Here is a 17,174-nt window from a genome sequence, read left to right on the forward strand (position 1 = left end):
TACAATAAATACATACAATGAAAAGATGTGAAACAAAGGAACAGCACAGTATGAAATTAGTTGTAGCATAAAACTATCCAAATAAGTAAAATGAGAACATTGTATATTGGTCTTTAAAGAAAACTAACAGTTTTGATAGGAAAATTCAGTAGAGAAAAGTTGTAATACCCTTTCTCCTCCCAAAATGCCTACACAAGAAACAGACAAATTCGTTGCCAAGAATTTCGACAGGATTTATTTATTAACCACAGCATTTTAGTATTCCCTCAACAACAAAAATAAACATATGTTAAAATAGAAACAGTAAATAAAAGATAAATGAGGGTGTCAGTAGATGAATGGATATACTGATGGGTGGATGAAGAGGTGGTTGGATGGACTGATGAATGAATGAGTGGATAGATGACTGGAATGATAGGCAGATGAGTGCGTGAATGAATGGATTGATGGCTAAGTGAATGGGTGGCTACTTAGATGAACAGCTAGATTGATGAGTACTTACATGGATGGTTTTCTGGGTAGGTGGATGGGCAGATGAATGAATTATGGATGAGTGGGTGGGGGGATGGGAAGGTAGATGGATGGAAAAGAAAGACATGAGAAGAACAGGAACATACACAGGCTGATCACAGGATGTCCCCTCTCATTTTCAGTTTTATGGTACCTGTTTGAGTTGTGTTTCCGAGTTGACGTGTACATCACATATTTCACAGTGAAATGTTTTGTTTTGGAGGCCTGTGTTTCCCTTATTAACAGGTCCTTTACCCTTCATCCCTGCCCGAGGAAAGGCTTTGATAGTCCCACTTCCATTGCGGGCTTCTAGCATTGTTTTGTGCTTAGTACCTATCAGGAATATTTGAAAAAAACAAAAACAAAAACAGAAAGAAGAGAAAAATATTGTATTAATGATAGTCTTCAAATGGAACTTGAGGCTGTAGTGAAATACATCCAGGACACAGAAGATTGTAAAAAGGAATATTTGTTTTATATGATGATATTAAATTATTAACTTTTTTAAATGCTTGATATCACATAAAAGCACTGTTTGTATGTAAAGTCAGGCCTGGGGCAAAATTCAATGGGTGTGATTTTGTCCCATTTGCTCTTGATTCTAAAATGACATAAATGATAGCTAAGGAGGAGTGACCTGTTTGCTGAAGGTACAGTTGGAGGTAGTGTGTGCCAAATGTAATCAGATTAGTCATGGTGACCTTTCAGCAGTGGATCTCACTGAATACCTACTTCTAGACAGAATGCAAGCAAGCTTTCCTGCATCTGCATTTTAGGCTTAAAAAAGAAGAGTGATAGTAATTATGACTTTAATTTTTTAATTTTATTTTTGGTTGTGAGCCTAGCCTTTAATAGCTGATTCATCTCTCCAGCCCTTTTTTAAATTTTAGAATCCAGAAGAGGATGTTAGATCCTCTGGAGCTGGACTTATTATAGGCAGTTGTGAGTCCCATGACATGGGCACTGAAAACATATGGGTCCTCTGCAAGAGCAATAAGCAGTTTTAACCACAGAGCAGTCTTTTTAGCCTGTCAAGTAAAGATATGTAAGGATAGCGAAGGACTATAATTTCAAATGTAAACAAGTGACCAATGAGAGGAGAAGTTATTTAAAGGGTAGGCAGCCATGCTGGAAATAATTGTTTTAAATATTAAACTACTACATCTATATATGGGCCATCTCACATAATTAATGTAACGTTATTTAACTACCATTAATATTTGTTTTCTGGGATCACTATTGTTATATATAGTTTATATTCACAATTTCCCCTCAAAAATTGCTTAAATATTCCATGTTTTTCTAGCTAATAAATTTTCTTTATTTTGCCTCCTTGATGATGTGCTTTTGTTATGGAATTTTCTTTATGCCGTTTTAATTTTTAACATTTCCTTTTTGTAGCACAGCCTTTCTACCTGTATTTAAAACATTGTTGGTCAGTTCTACAAATAGAGAAAAGGTAATTCTGAGTCACATTTACAGAACTCTTAAATATTCATAAGATGTTTCTGAGTCACATGTACAGAACTCTTGAATATTCATAAGAAAACATAAGTTGTGAGTATGATACAGATTACAGCATGCTAAACAAGAGATAAATCCAGAAAAGTCCTTCATAGCCACATTTTCCTCATTCAAAAAGAGCATTACTTCACCAGGTCCAAATAAGAGTCCTACAAGATAGGCTGCCCACCTTGATGATGACTATTCTTAGAGCACAGCTATTGAAATGCTCTTGTACTAAGGAAAAGAATTAGCACCCTGCAGGAAGAGGGGATGCTCAGAGGCTTGGGCCACAGCGTGGGCTCACAGTGGTGGCAAGGCTGCCTCATTGCTTGTTCTGGGTGATCACCCTGGCACCTAGGGAGCAAGCGAGACATATGTGGATGGCTATCTGAACAGATAATTTTACAGATACTTCAGACAAAATAGGAAGCACTTCTAAGGCCATTTTGGCTAAGGAAGGTGGAAGGTGTAGGCCAGGTCTCACTCTAATTTTCATCTCTTAGTCAGCTTAGCTTCAAATCATTTGTGACTTCTACCTATTTGTAGAACACAGACACACACACACACACACACACACACACACACACACACAAACACAAGAAATCTAAAAATGTAGCAAAGATGGTATAACAGGGGTCTCAACGAAGTGGTTGACTTTCTGGCTACCATTTATCCTCCAATATGGACAAATTTTTGTGCAACATGACCTTATGCACACAGTTACAGAATGTCAGTTATTATAAATAGCTACTGTATAGTCTTTATGACATTTTCAAAGTATGAACAAGCTGTGAAGATAGCTGTATTTTCTTTAAATGTAGCTAAACTTCAGGGGAAAGGTGTACTCTTAATTTTAAAGCATGTATATATTTGAGAGAGAAAGTGTGCATTAATAATATAAAACATCACAGCTATTAAAATGACCCTTCTTGACTATTCAATGCATTTCAGAGGCTATGCTAAAATTTCTCCTGCTCACTGCCACCCTAAGAGTTCAGTGCTATTATTATCCCTTCTCTGGAGATGACAAGATAGGTGCTGAAAGGTCAGGTGACCTGCATGTGGTCACAAAGCAAACACAATTGGAAATCCTAGTAACAGAAAACGAATTCCTAGCTATGTGTCCAAATACCAAGGGACTCCTAAACCATTAGGGCACAGTCTTATACAAGTCTTTCTTCAGCACACCATTCTACACAGCAATAGCCTTTGGAAAAGATGGATTTTACTTTGAGTCTTTTGAATGTCCTATGTTGTTGCCCACAATCCATGTCCTTTCCCACTTAGCAGAGCTTCATGAATCCTGACATCTGAAATGTGTGTCTCTGGCAAGTGATACAATTTCTGTTTTCATCATCCTGTGAGTATTTTGCAAAACTGAGACCTGCTTCCATGACTGCTCAGCAGGGTATTGCAAACCTGCTTCTGCCTTTGACTTCTCCCCTTCTGAGGAAAGGAGCCTTTGGAAGCCAGGTAGACTGCCACCATTGCAAGCTGACACTGACAATGGTCTCCATTCAAAGCTCCATGTCTTCTGAAAGGAGAACCACAGCTTAAACTCATAAGTCATAAGGCTTTCAGAAGCCCTGTGCCTGTTTGCTCCTTGTTCAGCTTGATATACCTTGGGCAAGGCAAATACTGTTCCAAAATGGGAAGGGGCTTGTCATCCTTGTCTCTATCACCTTCAGGACATCTCTCCCTATGTCCTCCTCTTCTTCTTTTCCCTGCAAGTCCTTCATCTCTTCTTCCTCTTCCAACTCCTCCTTCTTTCTCTTACTCCTCCTTCATCTGTGGTGCCAGAGATTGAACACACAGCCTCCCACATACCAAGGAAGGACCCTCCTGCGGAGTTCTCCCCAAGACCTATGACTTCCGTTCTTTTTCTGCTCTGCAAGTTGGGTGTTAGTATGGAGGAAAGGTTAATGAGAGGGGAAACTAAAACCTAATTAATAAATAAAAACTTCAATTGTAAATAATTTGTTAAAAAATCAGAAAATATTTTTAAGAGAAACCATACATAGTTCTACCAACTAGAATTTATCAAAATGCGAAAAATGTTTTCTATGTGCCAGTCTTTTTTTTTCTATTTGAATTTATTTAAGATTTGTGCACATATGTGCCATGGAACACTGTGGTGGTCAGAGGACAACTTTGTGGAGTATGTTCTTTCCTCTCACTTTTATATAGGGATTGAACTCAGATTACCAGGCTGGTGTGACAAGACCTTTTCTTTACCTAATGAGCCATCTCCCATCCTATTATGTATATGTAAAATTTTAAAAGCTTGCAAAATTTATCTAAAGTGATAGTGCATTAAAAATTCTTATAGAATCATATATTCTTTTATAAATTCATGTTGTGGATATCACTATGTATAAAGAAAACACTGATTGGCCAGTAGCCAGGCAGGAAATATAGGTGGAACTAAGAGAGAGGAGAATTGAGAAAACAGGAAGGGAAAAGGAGACACTGCCAGCAGCCATCAAGACAAGGAAGATGTAAGGTACCTATAAGCCACGAGCCACATGGCAAAGTATAGATTAATAAAAATATACTAAATATAAGAGTAAGAGCTAGACAATGGTAGGCCTGAGCTAAGGGCCAAGCTATTTAAATAATATAAGCATCTGTGTGTTTACTTTATAAGTGGGTTGTCAGACTAACAGGGCTTGGCAGGGGCTGGAGAGAAGCTCTTCAGCTACAAATTCCCATGGTTTTTATTGACAGCACAATGGATAACCACTAATCTAATACTAGGAATTAGAATTACTTATTTTTTCCTTAAATAATTAATTTTTTATGACAAATCCGATTGTTTCTTCCATGAAGATTTTCATAAGTGGTATTGTAAGAAGAAAGAATCTGAGTATTTTTAAATGTCTTGATCCAAACTTTGTAAGTATTACTAAGGTAGTCCCAAAGGGAAAAAAATCTATCTTGCTACAATCTATCTTGGTATAGTCTGCAATTTTCCCACTTATAAATAATTCCAATGCCTTAAATTTAATACCTTAATGCCCATTTACACTCCTATGTTTAGCACTATGTAACTACAATCTTAATGCTTCATGGAACTGCCAATAGTCACCTATCTGCCTTCTCACTTGGGCTGTGGATAAGCATTAGTTTACTAGCTTAAAGTGATCCACACTAACAACAAAGTACCAGGTGCTATTTTAATGTGTTTGTTTATATTGTTCATTATGTGCATTCTCCTGTGTACTAAAGAAGAAAAGTACTTAAATCTGCATACCCAGAATGAATGCTGAGCATCACAAGCCCAAGTACTCTTCTTTAAGACCTTTAACTATAAAATAGTCTTTGGTCACCCAGACCCCCATATAGAATGCATTTTCCATGTTAATTACATTTTTATTTTGTCTCTGGGAAAAATTAAACAATATATTCACAAACATCAAGCATCTAGAATGAGATTCATGGTGCCAGAGGGCCAACCAATGCCATAAGGGATGAAAAATTGAAGTACTTCTACCTTCTAGCAGAAGGCACCTACTCCAAGAGAGGTCATGCCAGCACCCAGATCCCCAGGCAACTCCTAGACTTTTGGACCTACAGCAATTCTCGAGCACCTTCTCATCCTAACCTCAACAGCTCCTCTTCTCACCACCTATCCTGCCCAAACCTCCAAGGCTGAAAGATCTCTAGCCCCCAACTCGGGCAGAACCCTTCTGCTGGACCAGAGGCCACTCCTGTCATCAGAAGTCCAGCCTCCAACCTGGGCATAGACTGTCTACTCAAGCACAGGCTTTAAGACATTCTGGCAAGAAGACAAGAGAGGAAACAGAAATCAAGGAACAAAATATGAATCCAACAAAGACAAACTCAGAAATCATCACCTATACCTATAATTGCCCCAAACACAGATACCTAAATGCCATTGTTACAAGTTAGTCAATAATATCCTGGGCAATATATTACCACCAGACCTCACCCATCCTAATACAGCAAGCACTGAAGATTCCAACACAGTTAGAGCACAAGAAAATGACCCTAAAACCAACTTTACAAAGATGATAGAGGCCCTTAAAGAGGAACAGCACAAATTTCCTAAAGAAATCCAGGAAAAAACAAATAAACAATTGGAGGGAATGAATGAATCCATTAAAGATAGCCAAGAAAAACAAACAGTTGATGGAAATAGATCTGAAAGTGGAAATAGAACTCATAAAGAAAACACAAACTGGGGGAATTCTAGAAAGGGAAAGTCTAGGGAAGTGAACAGGAACTACAGACACAAATATCACCAACAGGATACAAGAGATGAAAGAGAGAATCTTAGTTGTTGAAGATACAACAGAAAAATAAATAAATCAGTCAAAGAAAATGTTAAATCCAAAAACTTCTTTACACAAAACATCCAGAAAATCCAGGACACTATGAAAGGACCAAATCTAAAAAAAAAATAGGAATAGAAGAAGAAGACTCCCAGGACAAAGGCCCAGAAAATATTTTTAACAAAATCATAGAAGAAAATTTCTCTAACCTAAAGAATGACATGCCTATAAAAGTAAAAGAAGCTTACAGAAAATCAAATGGATTAGAAGAGTAAAGAAAGTGCCTTCCCCACATAATAATCAAAACATTAAACATGCAGAAAAAAGAAAGAATATTAAAAGCTGCAAAGGAAAAGGGCCAAGTAACATATAAAGGCAGACAGACCTATTAGAATTATACCAGACTTCTCAATGGAGACTATAAAGCCAGAAGAGTCTGGACAGATGTCTTGCAGACTCTAAAACACCACAGATGCCAGCTCAGACTGTTATACCCAGAAAAACTTTCAATCATTACAATGGAGAAACAAGATATTCCAAGATAAAACCACATTTAAACAATATCTACAAACCTAGTCTAACAGAAGGTACTAGAAGGAAAACTCCAAACTAAGGAGATTAACTACACCCACAAAAACACAGACAATAAATAATCTCACATAAGCAATAACCTAAGAACAGAAATACACACACACACACACACACACACACACACTCACACACAGACTACCACCACCATTTACACAATGGGGCATTACTGAGTTGTTTGAAAAATAACATCATGAAATTTAAAGACAAAGTAATGGAACTAGAAAAAATTATTCTGAGTGAGGTAACCCAGACCCAAAAGGCAAACATGGTATGTACTCACTTATAAGTGGCCACTAGCTACAAAGGAAAAGATAATCATGCTACTATCCACAGACCCTGAGAGCCTAAGTAACAAGGAGGCCTGAGTGGGGAATGCATGGATGTTGGTGGGAAGGATAAATAGAATACTTTTGTGGGTAGACTAGGGACAGGTAGGGATGGCAACAGGATGGATTAGGTAGGGGTGTGGAGGAAGAGAGTACTGAGAGAGATGACTGGAATGGGGGACATTTCAGAGGTGAAGTAGAAACCTAGTGCAATGGAAACTCCCAGGAATCCCTGAAAGTGACCCTAGCAAGACTCCTAATAGAGGGAGATATGGAGCCTGAACCAGCCATCTTCCCAAACCAGGACAGACTTCCTTTAGAAGGGTTGAGACACCAACCAAGCCACAAAACCTCCTACCTACTATTATTTCTGCCTGCAAAATGTGCTGGGATAAAAGTGATGTAGAACTTATGGGAGTGGCCATCCATTAAGTGGTCCAAATTGAAACCCATGCCACAAAAGAGAACCAATGCCTGATATTTCTTGCAAAGCCAGGAACCAGGATCTGGATAACCTAGAGACCAAGGACAAAACCAAACATGATTGGAATAAAAAACAGTCAGTCCATGAAATGATACTCTGCTATACTTGTAGACCAGAACCTAGCATAATTGTCATCAAATAGGCTTCACCCAACAATTGATGGGAATAGATGCAGAGATCCACAGCCAACCAATAGGTAGAGCTTGGGGAATCCTGCACAATAGGGTGAGGAAGGATTGTAGTAGCCAGAAGGATCAAGACACCACCATAAAAACAGTCCACAGGGGTTGGGGATTTAGCTCAGTGGTAGAGCACTTGCCTAGCAAGCGCAAGGCCCTGGGTTCGATCCCCAGCTCAAAAAAAAAAAAAAAAAAAAAAAACAGTCTGCAGAATCAATTAACCAGGGCTCATAGAAGCTCAAAGAGCCTCAATGAACAATCAGGGAGCCTGTAGGGACCTGACATATGCCCTGTACATATGTGTTATGGTGACGTAGCTTGGTGTTCCTGTAGGACTCTACCAGTGGGAGCAATGGTTTTCTCCGACTCTTTTGCCTGCTTTGGGGGCACTTTTCCACCAACTGGGCTGCCTCATCCAACCTTAACATGAGAAGATTTGCCTGGTTTTATTATAACTTGATTTGCTATGTTTGGTTGATATCCCTGGGAGGCCTTTCCCTTTTCCTAAGAGAAAGAAGGAAGACTGGATCTAGAAGAGAGGGGACTGGCGGGGGGGGGGGGGGGGGGGGGGAGCTGTGAGGAGAGGAGAGATGGAAACCACAGTCAGGAATCAATGTGAGGGAAGAATAATTTTTTAAAAATGGTAGTCCTTCTGTTAGTTCCCCAGCTTCACCAGGAACAAACATAAGCTCCAATTTGGTAAGAGCTGAGACAAGTAAAAGACAATGTGTTAAACAGAGGCAAGGGGACATTTTTCTTTACATTAAAAAAAACCCTAGCAGAAAAAGAAAGACAGCTATGGCAACAGAATGGCTGGGCTGAGGGTGAGACGGGGTTATAACACAAAGTGCACAGTGAGCCAAGGGTCCAAGAAACCTCAGGAATCTCTGTGCAGGCTGAAGGTCCCAGTGGTCAGTTGTGAGGAGAGGAAAAACATGAAATGAGGGAATACTTATAATCCAGTAAGCAGATAAACAACAGACCTCTAAAGGGTTCTTTTACTCAGAATACCCTATGATTCTGACCATGGATTACCAAGAGATTTTCCCATGAAAAACCCTGTGACTAACCCAAGAACAGACCTTGTATGAATAGGACCTGACACCTGACATCATGCTTTCATATTCCTTCTTTGACTCTACTCAACAGTCAATAGACAAATGAGCAATACACTTCCATAATGTAATGAGAGATGCTTAGGTATTTGCAAAAGTAGTGCTTTTGATTAATTTCAACATAAACTGGTGTGGTAGTTCAAATAAGAATGACCCCCATAGGCTCATATATTTGAATGCTTGGCCATCAGAGAGTGGCACTACTTGAGTGGCTGTTTTGAAGAAAATATGTCACTAGGGGTAAGCTTTGGTCTTTCAAATGCCCGAACTAGTCCTTCCCCCTCCTTCTCTCTGTGTCTCTGTCTCTCTCTGTGTCTTTCTCTCTCTGCTACCTATGGATTCAGATATAGAACTCTCAGCTATGATGTCTGTGTGCCACCATGCTTCCTGCCATGATGACAATATATTAAATCTCTGAAACTATAAGCAATTCCCAATTATATGTTTTCTTTTATAAAGTTTGCTGTAGCCATAGTTGTAGTGTTTCTTCAAAGAATTGGACACTGACTAGGACAATTTAGTTTGATTTTTTTAATTTATTTTTTATTTTCCATTTATTTTTTTCAGACACGGTCTCACTGTGTAAGGTAGCTGTGGTTGGCAATGAACTTATACTTCTCCTTGCATTAGCCCTCTAAATAATATGACTATGGGCATATAGCATTTCACCTAGGGTCTTTTTAATGTGTTCAAGGAAGTTGTTGATAAGTTACATATATTTTGTAGCAAAATTCAGAAACTCAAAAAGTACAATACCCAACACAAAACACAGTGTTGTGGGTAAATTTTTAGAAATGTTCTAAGTTAATGACCTGTGTGTGTGTGTGTGTGTGTGTGTGTGTGTGTATTCTTATGCACATGGGTTTATATGAACTATACATGTTGGTATTCCCAGTGGCCAGAAGAAGGCAGTAGATTCCTTGGAACCAGAGTGAAGTCCTATGTAGGTGTTTGGAATGGAACCCAGGTCCCTTGTAAGAGGAGCAGGTGCTCTTAACCAGTGGACCACTGAAATATCGCTCTACTTACTGTCAAATTCAAGATGCAGAGCAAAGGGTTTGAATAATAATAATCTGTGAACCCTGACCATGCCTAAGTAACTTAAATGAGTTTTTCAGGAGAATTAAGTCTCCACGTATTTTTGTCCTACACTAGCCCAGAGCTTCTTGAAAGCAGAGGCCAGATCTTGCTCATAGCTACATTATCAGTATCAAACTCACAGTAGATAACCAATGAGCAATAGTTGAGGTATTAAACACCAATTTGGATAAAGCTGGAAGTATTAATTTTGCCATGTCAGAAGAGTTCTGCTTTCAGACTGTTGATGCAAGGACCCCATAGTCCTCTGTCAAGTGTGCTAAGTTTCTTTAGGCCTTTGGGTCCTAAGCAATAAAAAAGGAAAGCAATGCTAGTCTTCACTTATGTGTTTTATTTATAATATATCCCAATTTTAGGATTACTATGAGTATTCCATGTGCCCAATAACTTTTAGGCAACCTTTTCTTTCTCTTCTCATAGTTTACTTTTGTTAACATAAAAGGAAAAATCTCCAGGAATTTTAAATTTTTCAAATGTCTTAAAACTTTGTAAAATCTGCCTTCTGATAGCAATATTTTGTGTGCATTAAAACTCAGAGAAGGCTAGAACAAACTCTACATGGGGTTAGAAAAACCAGAGTTGATGCTTCATGTAATTATGTAACAAATCTGCTCAAATTAGTCATCAGCTTGGATGACAAACCATTTCAAAGGTTTCTCTTTTCAAGTATGTAGAGGAAAACAAAAATCAAAATTAGTAGAACTAAGATATTCAAGAGGACTTTCTTTTTAAAAGACTTATATAAATTCTGTGTTTGTCTCATGTAAGTTTAAAGGGACTTTCTGCTCACTTGGAAGAACTGTGTCCTCATGGCCTGTGGGCTTACTAATGAGCTCCAGAGTGCTTCTAAATATGGCAAAGCAGGAATGCTTGCTCCAATCCTGTTTTCAATGGAATGGAATATGAATTAAGTACAATGTTAAAAGGTGACAACTTTGCAAAATATATGAAGAGAAGCAATTTAAATAGCTTCAGCAATCCCTAGATATGTGCCAGTAACTGTGCTTGTGCAAACACTGATCCCACAATATCTGACTCTTAAAAGATATCATATTGTCAAATAAAGCCATTAAAGACTGAGATGTAAGAGACATAAATCAGAGAAGACAATTTTCCAACCCATGTTCTCATCTATCTGTGTATTTGACAATAAATATTAAATTACTTCTAGCTCATTCTATTAGGCTGTATTTGGACAGTATTTGATAAAAAATACTTATTACCCAAATTTGCTTGTTCATTTGTTTGGATTAGGAATACATTTCTAATTATTAGAAATATAGCAGAAACCATTCTGAAAGTTCATTAGCTTTTCTCTGGCAGCCCATAGACACAGAGTTAATACTCAGTGTTGTGGACACTATTTTGACTTTATATATAATCTCTTCTCATAGGAAAAATAGACAATTATCATTTAGATAAAGAACAAACATCCTCTTCCCACTGCAGCTTAGCTGCTTCTGAAAAGAGCTGTTCTTCAAACTTACACCTAGTTCCAAATGTAACATGAGAAGATTTCTTATGTTTTTCAGCAAGACAGAGGGACAGCAGAGAGACTCAAGGTGAACAGGACTTTCTCTAAGTGCATTAAAAAATATTTCAGAAAAATATCAAAACAAAACACCACATCATTAAATGGACTAACTGAACTTAACAACCTTTATTCATCTAGCACTATAAACCATCAGCTCTAAAAACATCAATGAAGGACTATATACAATCCTGCTCCCTATATTTGAAACAATAGATGCAGTTACTATGGGAGAAGGAGATTGTGGCCACTGCTTATCCTACAGTAGGCTTAAGCTTGGGCTTCAGACACACGAATCCAGTTACAGGATTTTGTTTCATCACTAACCTCCTAACAGTTCTAAAAGGTGTGCATAGTGGGGGTATGGCTTATGACCCTCCACCACTACATCCTTTTGGAAATTACACACTAGATAGTAAAGAAGAAATGGCAGCACAATGATTATAAAGCCAAGAAAGCAGAATTAGAGTCAGTTCAGGTCTGAATTCTGTCATTCTTTCTTTGAAATCCAAGGGGAGATGGTGACATATGAAATGAAGACTTCTATTTTCAGTGCTGAGGACTAAAGCGACAGCATCTTACTGGGCTATATTTCCTGCCCAAATTAAAGTTTGATTATAATATTTATTTTATTCTGATAACTAACCTACAACCCTAAACCTAGGGAGTTTACATATGGAGGAAGGAACTGCGACACACATGGATCTCCCAGGAATGGGGAAATCAAATAGATTTTAGGGGTGCACTTGGTGGTTGAGGACAGGAATAGGAAGATCAGGTTGGGGGGTGAGGAAAGATAGAGTTGAAGGAGGGAATGTGAGAAGAGACATATGGAATCAAGGACCATTTGAGGGGTGACATGGAAACTTAGTATAGTGGAAACTCTCTAAAATGTATGACAGCAATCTTAATAAGGTCTTCTAATAATGGCACATATTGCCAAGACAATAGATTGCTCTCTGAAATCCAACACCAGGGCCCCATTGCCAACAATAAAACCTTTAACCTATAATCTGTCCTGCATGCAAGATATGCTAGAGCAAAGATTGTGGGAGTAGCCAACCAATGTCTAATTTGACTTGTTTCTTCACATGCCACAAGATGGAACCCATGCTTGATACTGCTTGCATGAACAAGAAAAAGAGACTATATAGTGCTGTGCGATGGTCTTTCTGTATGCTGTGAATATGTGTTGCTACTATTGGTTAATAAAGAAGCTGATTTGTCTTTTGGCAACACGGGATAAGAGCCAGGCAGGAAATCCAAGCAGAGAGACAGGGAGAAGGGAAGAGTTAAAGAGACGCCAGCCCACCACCCAAGGAGCAACATGCCAGCAAACCAGTAACAGCCATGTGGTAAAATATAGATTAATAGAAATGGGTTAATTTAAGATGAGTAGGCTAGTTAGTAGTAAGCCTGGGCCATAGATTAAACAGTTTGTAATTAATATAAAGCCTCTGACTGGTTATTCAGGTACTGGCAGGAGGGAAAGATTTATGTGGCTACAATTGGCACTCACCATCAGGCATTGATCCACATAGACCTAATAAAGCTTAAAAAAGGTTCTTAAGGCACAGAAATAGAGCTCCACTGGACTCTCTGGTCTCAAAGTCTTATGCCAGTGGCAGCTCAGAAGCACATCTCCCAAGAGCTGCTTGTGAGATGGAGCTGGCTGCCAGACACCATGAGCTAAGCAGCATAGAAGATTTCCAAAGTTTCTGCCACAAGTCACAGTACAGAGAGGCTTCTCCCAGCCCCTGTTGCTGTCTGTGGGCTTGAGAGCACAGCTGCAGGCTTGAGAACACAGCTCCATGTTGCTCAATACTGCTTCCTAGAATTGGGGAAGTAAGTGTGATGTTTAGGTATCTGCACCATAATGGAAAGCTGAGTGGGGTGGAGCCAACGACAAAAAGCCACACTTTCAATCCTAGCTATTGGTGGAGGCAGCCACCAAAGCCACACTTCATCCTATCTTGAAGATTGCCTATCTATCTGAAATATATCTTTGTATATCTAGAAACACTACCAAATATGACTATAAATTTGACTATTATAGATGACTAATTATTAATCTGTATTTCTTAATTATACATTACAATTTCAAATGAGCTACATAAACATAATACCCCAAACAAGAGCAGAAATATACAGATAGTTATAATAACCTTGACCTTAAACCTCTATCAATAAACCAAAATTCACATCAAAGTAAAGTATTTTAAGACCAACAGTTGTTTTTTGAATTAAAGGAGGCCCTCTGGTCTCAAAGTCTCATGCAAGTGGCAGCTCAGATACACATCTCCCAAGAGCTGCCTGTGAGATAGAGCTGGCTGCCAGACACCAAGAGCTAAGCAGCATGGCAGATTTCCTGATCAGAAAAGGTTTAAAGATACACAATAAAGACAGATTCATATGGGAAAAAAATCTAAACAGGTTACAAGATGTTTAAAAATATACATAGGTTTGAGAGGGTAGAGAAAGTCCTTAAAAAAGAAATAGAGTAAAACAAAGCCACATAAAGATGGAAAGTACACTGAAAATCTGGATACTGTATACTATTGTGTTGTCTTTGGGATTATTGTTATTATTATTTTTTACTGAAAAGAGACATTTGATTGTAGGGGCTGCTAAGTCAAACAAACATATAGATCTTAAAGGCATCTTGACTTCAAAATTTGGGTCTAAGGGTATGTTGCTTTAGAAAAGATGTTCTGCTTTTGTTTCCACAGAAGATGAGAAGCTGTGGGTTCCTTCCAGATTAATGTGGTTACATCAAAGAAGACACGCTGAGAGGTCTCCAATGGGAGCAAGGGCCAAAATGATCCAACATCAAAAACAATTTCAAGGCAACTGGCTGAGATGATACAGCCTCACAGACTACTACAACCAAGATTTGACCATAATTCTAAAATTTCTCAGGATTCCTATAAGATTCCCAGCACCCCCAATCAGCAGGAAGTAGTTTGGAAAGCTAAACCCAATTCCCAAAATACTGTTTAAGAATGTTTGTTTTCATTTAAAAGGGATTGGTTGTAAATGGTTAATGGTCAAGGTCAATCTCTTTCTAAAGAAGAAAAGGGAGTGTGATCTAGAAATGATAAAAAAAAAAAAAAGGTAGATTATTGGGCCTACTTTATTTCAAAAAACAACTGTTGGTCTTAAAATAATTTACTTTGATGTGAATTTTGGTTTATTGATAAAGGTTTAGGGTCAAGTTTATTATACTATCTGTATATTTCTGCTCTTGTTTGGGGTATTATGTTTATGCAGCTTATTTGAAATTGTAATGTATAATTAAGAAATACAGATTAATAATTAGTCATCTATAATAGTCAAATTTATAGTCATATTTGGTAGTGTTTCTAGGTATACAAAGATATATTTCAGATAGATAGGCAATCTTCAAGCACTTCAAAGACCTACAGAATATAGCATTTAAAATGTTTTAAGAACTTAGACTTTTCTGGACAGTGAGAAAAGTCTACTCCTGGCAGTATCAATTACTTCAAGAGGATGATGAGCATTGAAGAATTTACTATGGAGTTTGTTTACAATATGGAAAAGGCTAGCTAGCCATTTGGGCAAGAAACTTCTCTTGCCTGGACTGCTTGACAGTATGTTGCATAAACTCAATGTGCAGGACCCGTAGGAGAGTGACTATTGTACTTTGCCAAAACAAGATGAGATGGCCCTGCAAGTTTCTGCTTTACAGAAAAAACTGCCAGCATTCTGCAGGACACAGAGAAAAATGACTGATGAACAATAGGTGAAACAGTCCTTCAAATTTCCAGCTTCACTGAAAAGTATGCCAGAGACTTTGGCTTGTAGATAGATGCCCCAGAGTTACAGAGGAACTTCAGGTGACTGTCCAGGCAGGCAGATATCTCTGTCATTTCCAGAATTTTGGAAGTTGCTTGTAGTGCACTTTCTGTGTACTAAGATAATATCCTTCTGAGGTATTTGGTGTAGTTGAAGACTAGAGAGTCATAATTATAGTTTTACTTAGTTATGATAAAAGATAAATTAGATAAGAAACTTTAGACTCACAGATACAGGCTAGACAATAGAGTACTTAATTTTGCCAAATACAAATAGACAAAATATCTTAACTGTAATTCTTGCTTGATAACAGCTTTGGTATATGTAATTTTACTATGTTGAAGTCAAAACCTTCCTTTTTGATTAGACAGAAAAGGGGAAGTGCTGTGGGATGGTCTTTATATATGCTGTGAATATGTGTTGCTACTATTGGTTAATAAAGAAGCTGTTTTGTCCTATGGCAACACAGGATAAGAGCCAGGAGGGAAATCCAAGCAGAAAGACAGAGAAGTGCAGAGTCAAGGAGACACTAGCCTGGTGCCCAAGGAGCAACATGTCAGTATACTGGTAATGCCATGGTCACATAGCAAAATATAGATTAATAGAAATGGATTAATTTAAGATGAATGAGCTAGTTAGTAATAATCCTGGGCCATAGACCAAACAGTTTGTAATTAATATTAATCCTATGATTGGTTATTTGGTTACTGGCATGGGGGGAAGAATTATCCAGCCACAATATACCCCAGAGACCTCAGGTAAAACCAACAACTACTGGTCTAAAAAGAAAAAAATAGTATCAATAAAATGACTCCAAGTGGTATTCTGCTATAGTCATAGATCAGTGCCTTATTCAGTAATCATCAAAGAAGCTCTCTCCTATAGCAGATGGAAGCAAATGCAGAGACCCTTAAGCCAGACAACATACAGAGAGAGAATCCTTCAAACACACAGCTTTAAATGGGATGTCTCCATCAAATCCCTCCCCACAGAGCTGAAGGAATCCCATTGAAGAGGCAGCAAGATTGTAAGAGCCAGAGGGGATGGAGGACACCAGGAGAACAAGAACCTTAGAATCAACTGAGCAAAGGTCAAATGAACTCGCAGAAACTGAAGCAGCAACCACAGGGCCTACATAGATCTGTGCCAGGCCTTCTGCATAGATACTATAGCTTTCAACATAGTAATTTTAATGGGACTCCTGAGTGTGTAAAGAAATGGGTCTCTGATTCTTGTGCTTGCTCTTAAGGCTCTTTTCCTTCTGTTAGGTTGCCTTGTTCAGCCTTGATGTAATGATTTAGTTTTATTTTACTATATTTTATGTGGTAAAAAAATAACTGGAAAGCTAAAAAATATTTATTTCATTCTACTGTGTGTGTGTATGTGTGTGTGTGTGTGTGTGTGTGTGTGTGTGTGTGTGTGTGTGTATTACATACAAACAAAAAGAGGTTAACTCAATGAAATCCTAACTGGAAGGCCAATTGTTTCCTGATCCTTTGTATTCCAGTTTGCTTCTTTCTGTTTTAAAATGTTAAGAAACATAAAAAATAACTCACTAAAAATGTTGATGTAAGAGAAACAGGCCTGAATCACAGTTCTGCCAGTTAGTCCCATACTCTTCTCTGTACCTCTGTCAAATTACTAATGCCTCCCTGATGTACACGGCAAAAGCTTTCTGAAATACACTTGCACATATCATACCGATTTGGTTCAGACATCA

At 38.2% G+C, this 17,174-nt stretch overlaps 1 protein-coding gene across 4 annotated transcripts in view; it reads right to left on the reverse strand.

Moving 5' to 3' along the window:
• Positions 1-17,174, reverse strand: part of Znf385d (zinc finger protein 385D) — a 924,801-nt gene that overhangs the window by 3,143 nt on the left and 904,484 nt on the right. For all 4 annotated transcript variants that reach the window (XM_036199939.1, XM_036199941.1, XM_036199940.1 and 1 more), the window contains one exon: positions 665-843. In XM_036199939.1, coding sequence (XP_036055832.1) covers positions 665-843 — 179 coding nt within the window. The remainder of the gene's footprint in view (positions 1-664; positions 844-17,174) is intronic.

The sequence above is a fragment of the Onychomys torridus genome, chromosome 9 (genome assembly GCF_903995425.1).
Source record: "Onychomys torridus chromosome 9, mOncTor1.1, whole genome shotgun sequence".
Classification (NCBI taxonomy): Eukaryota; Metazoa; Chordata; class Mammalia; order Rodentia; family Cricetidae; genus Onychomys; species Onychomys torridus.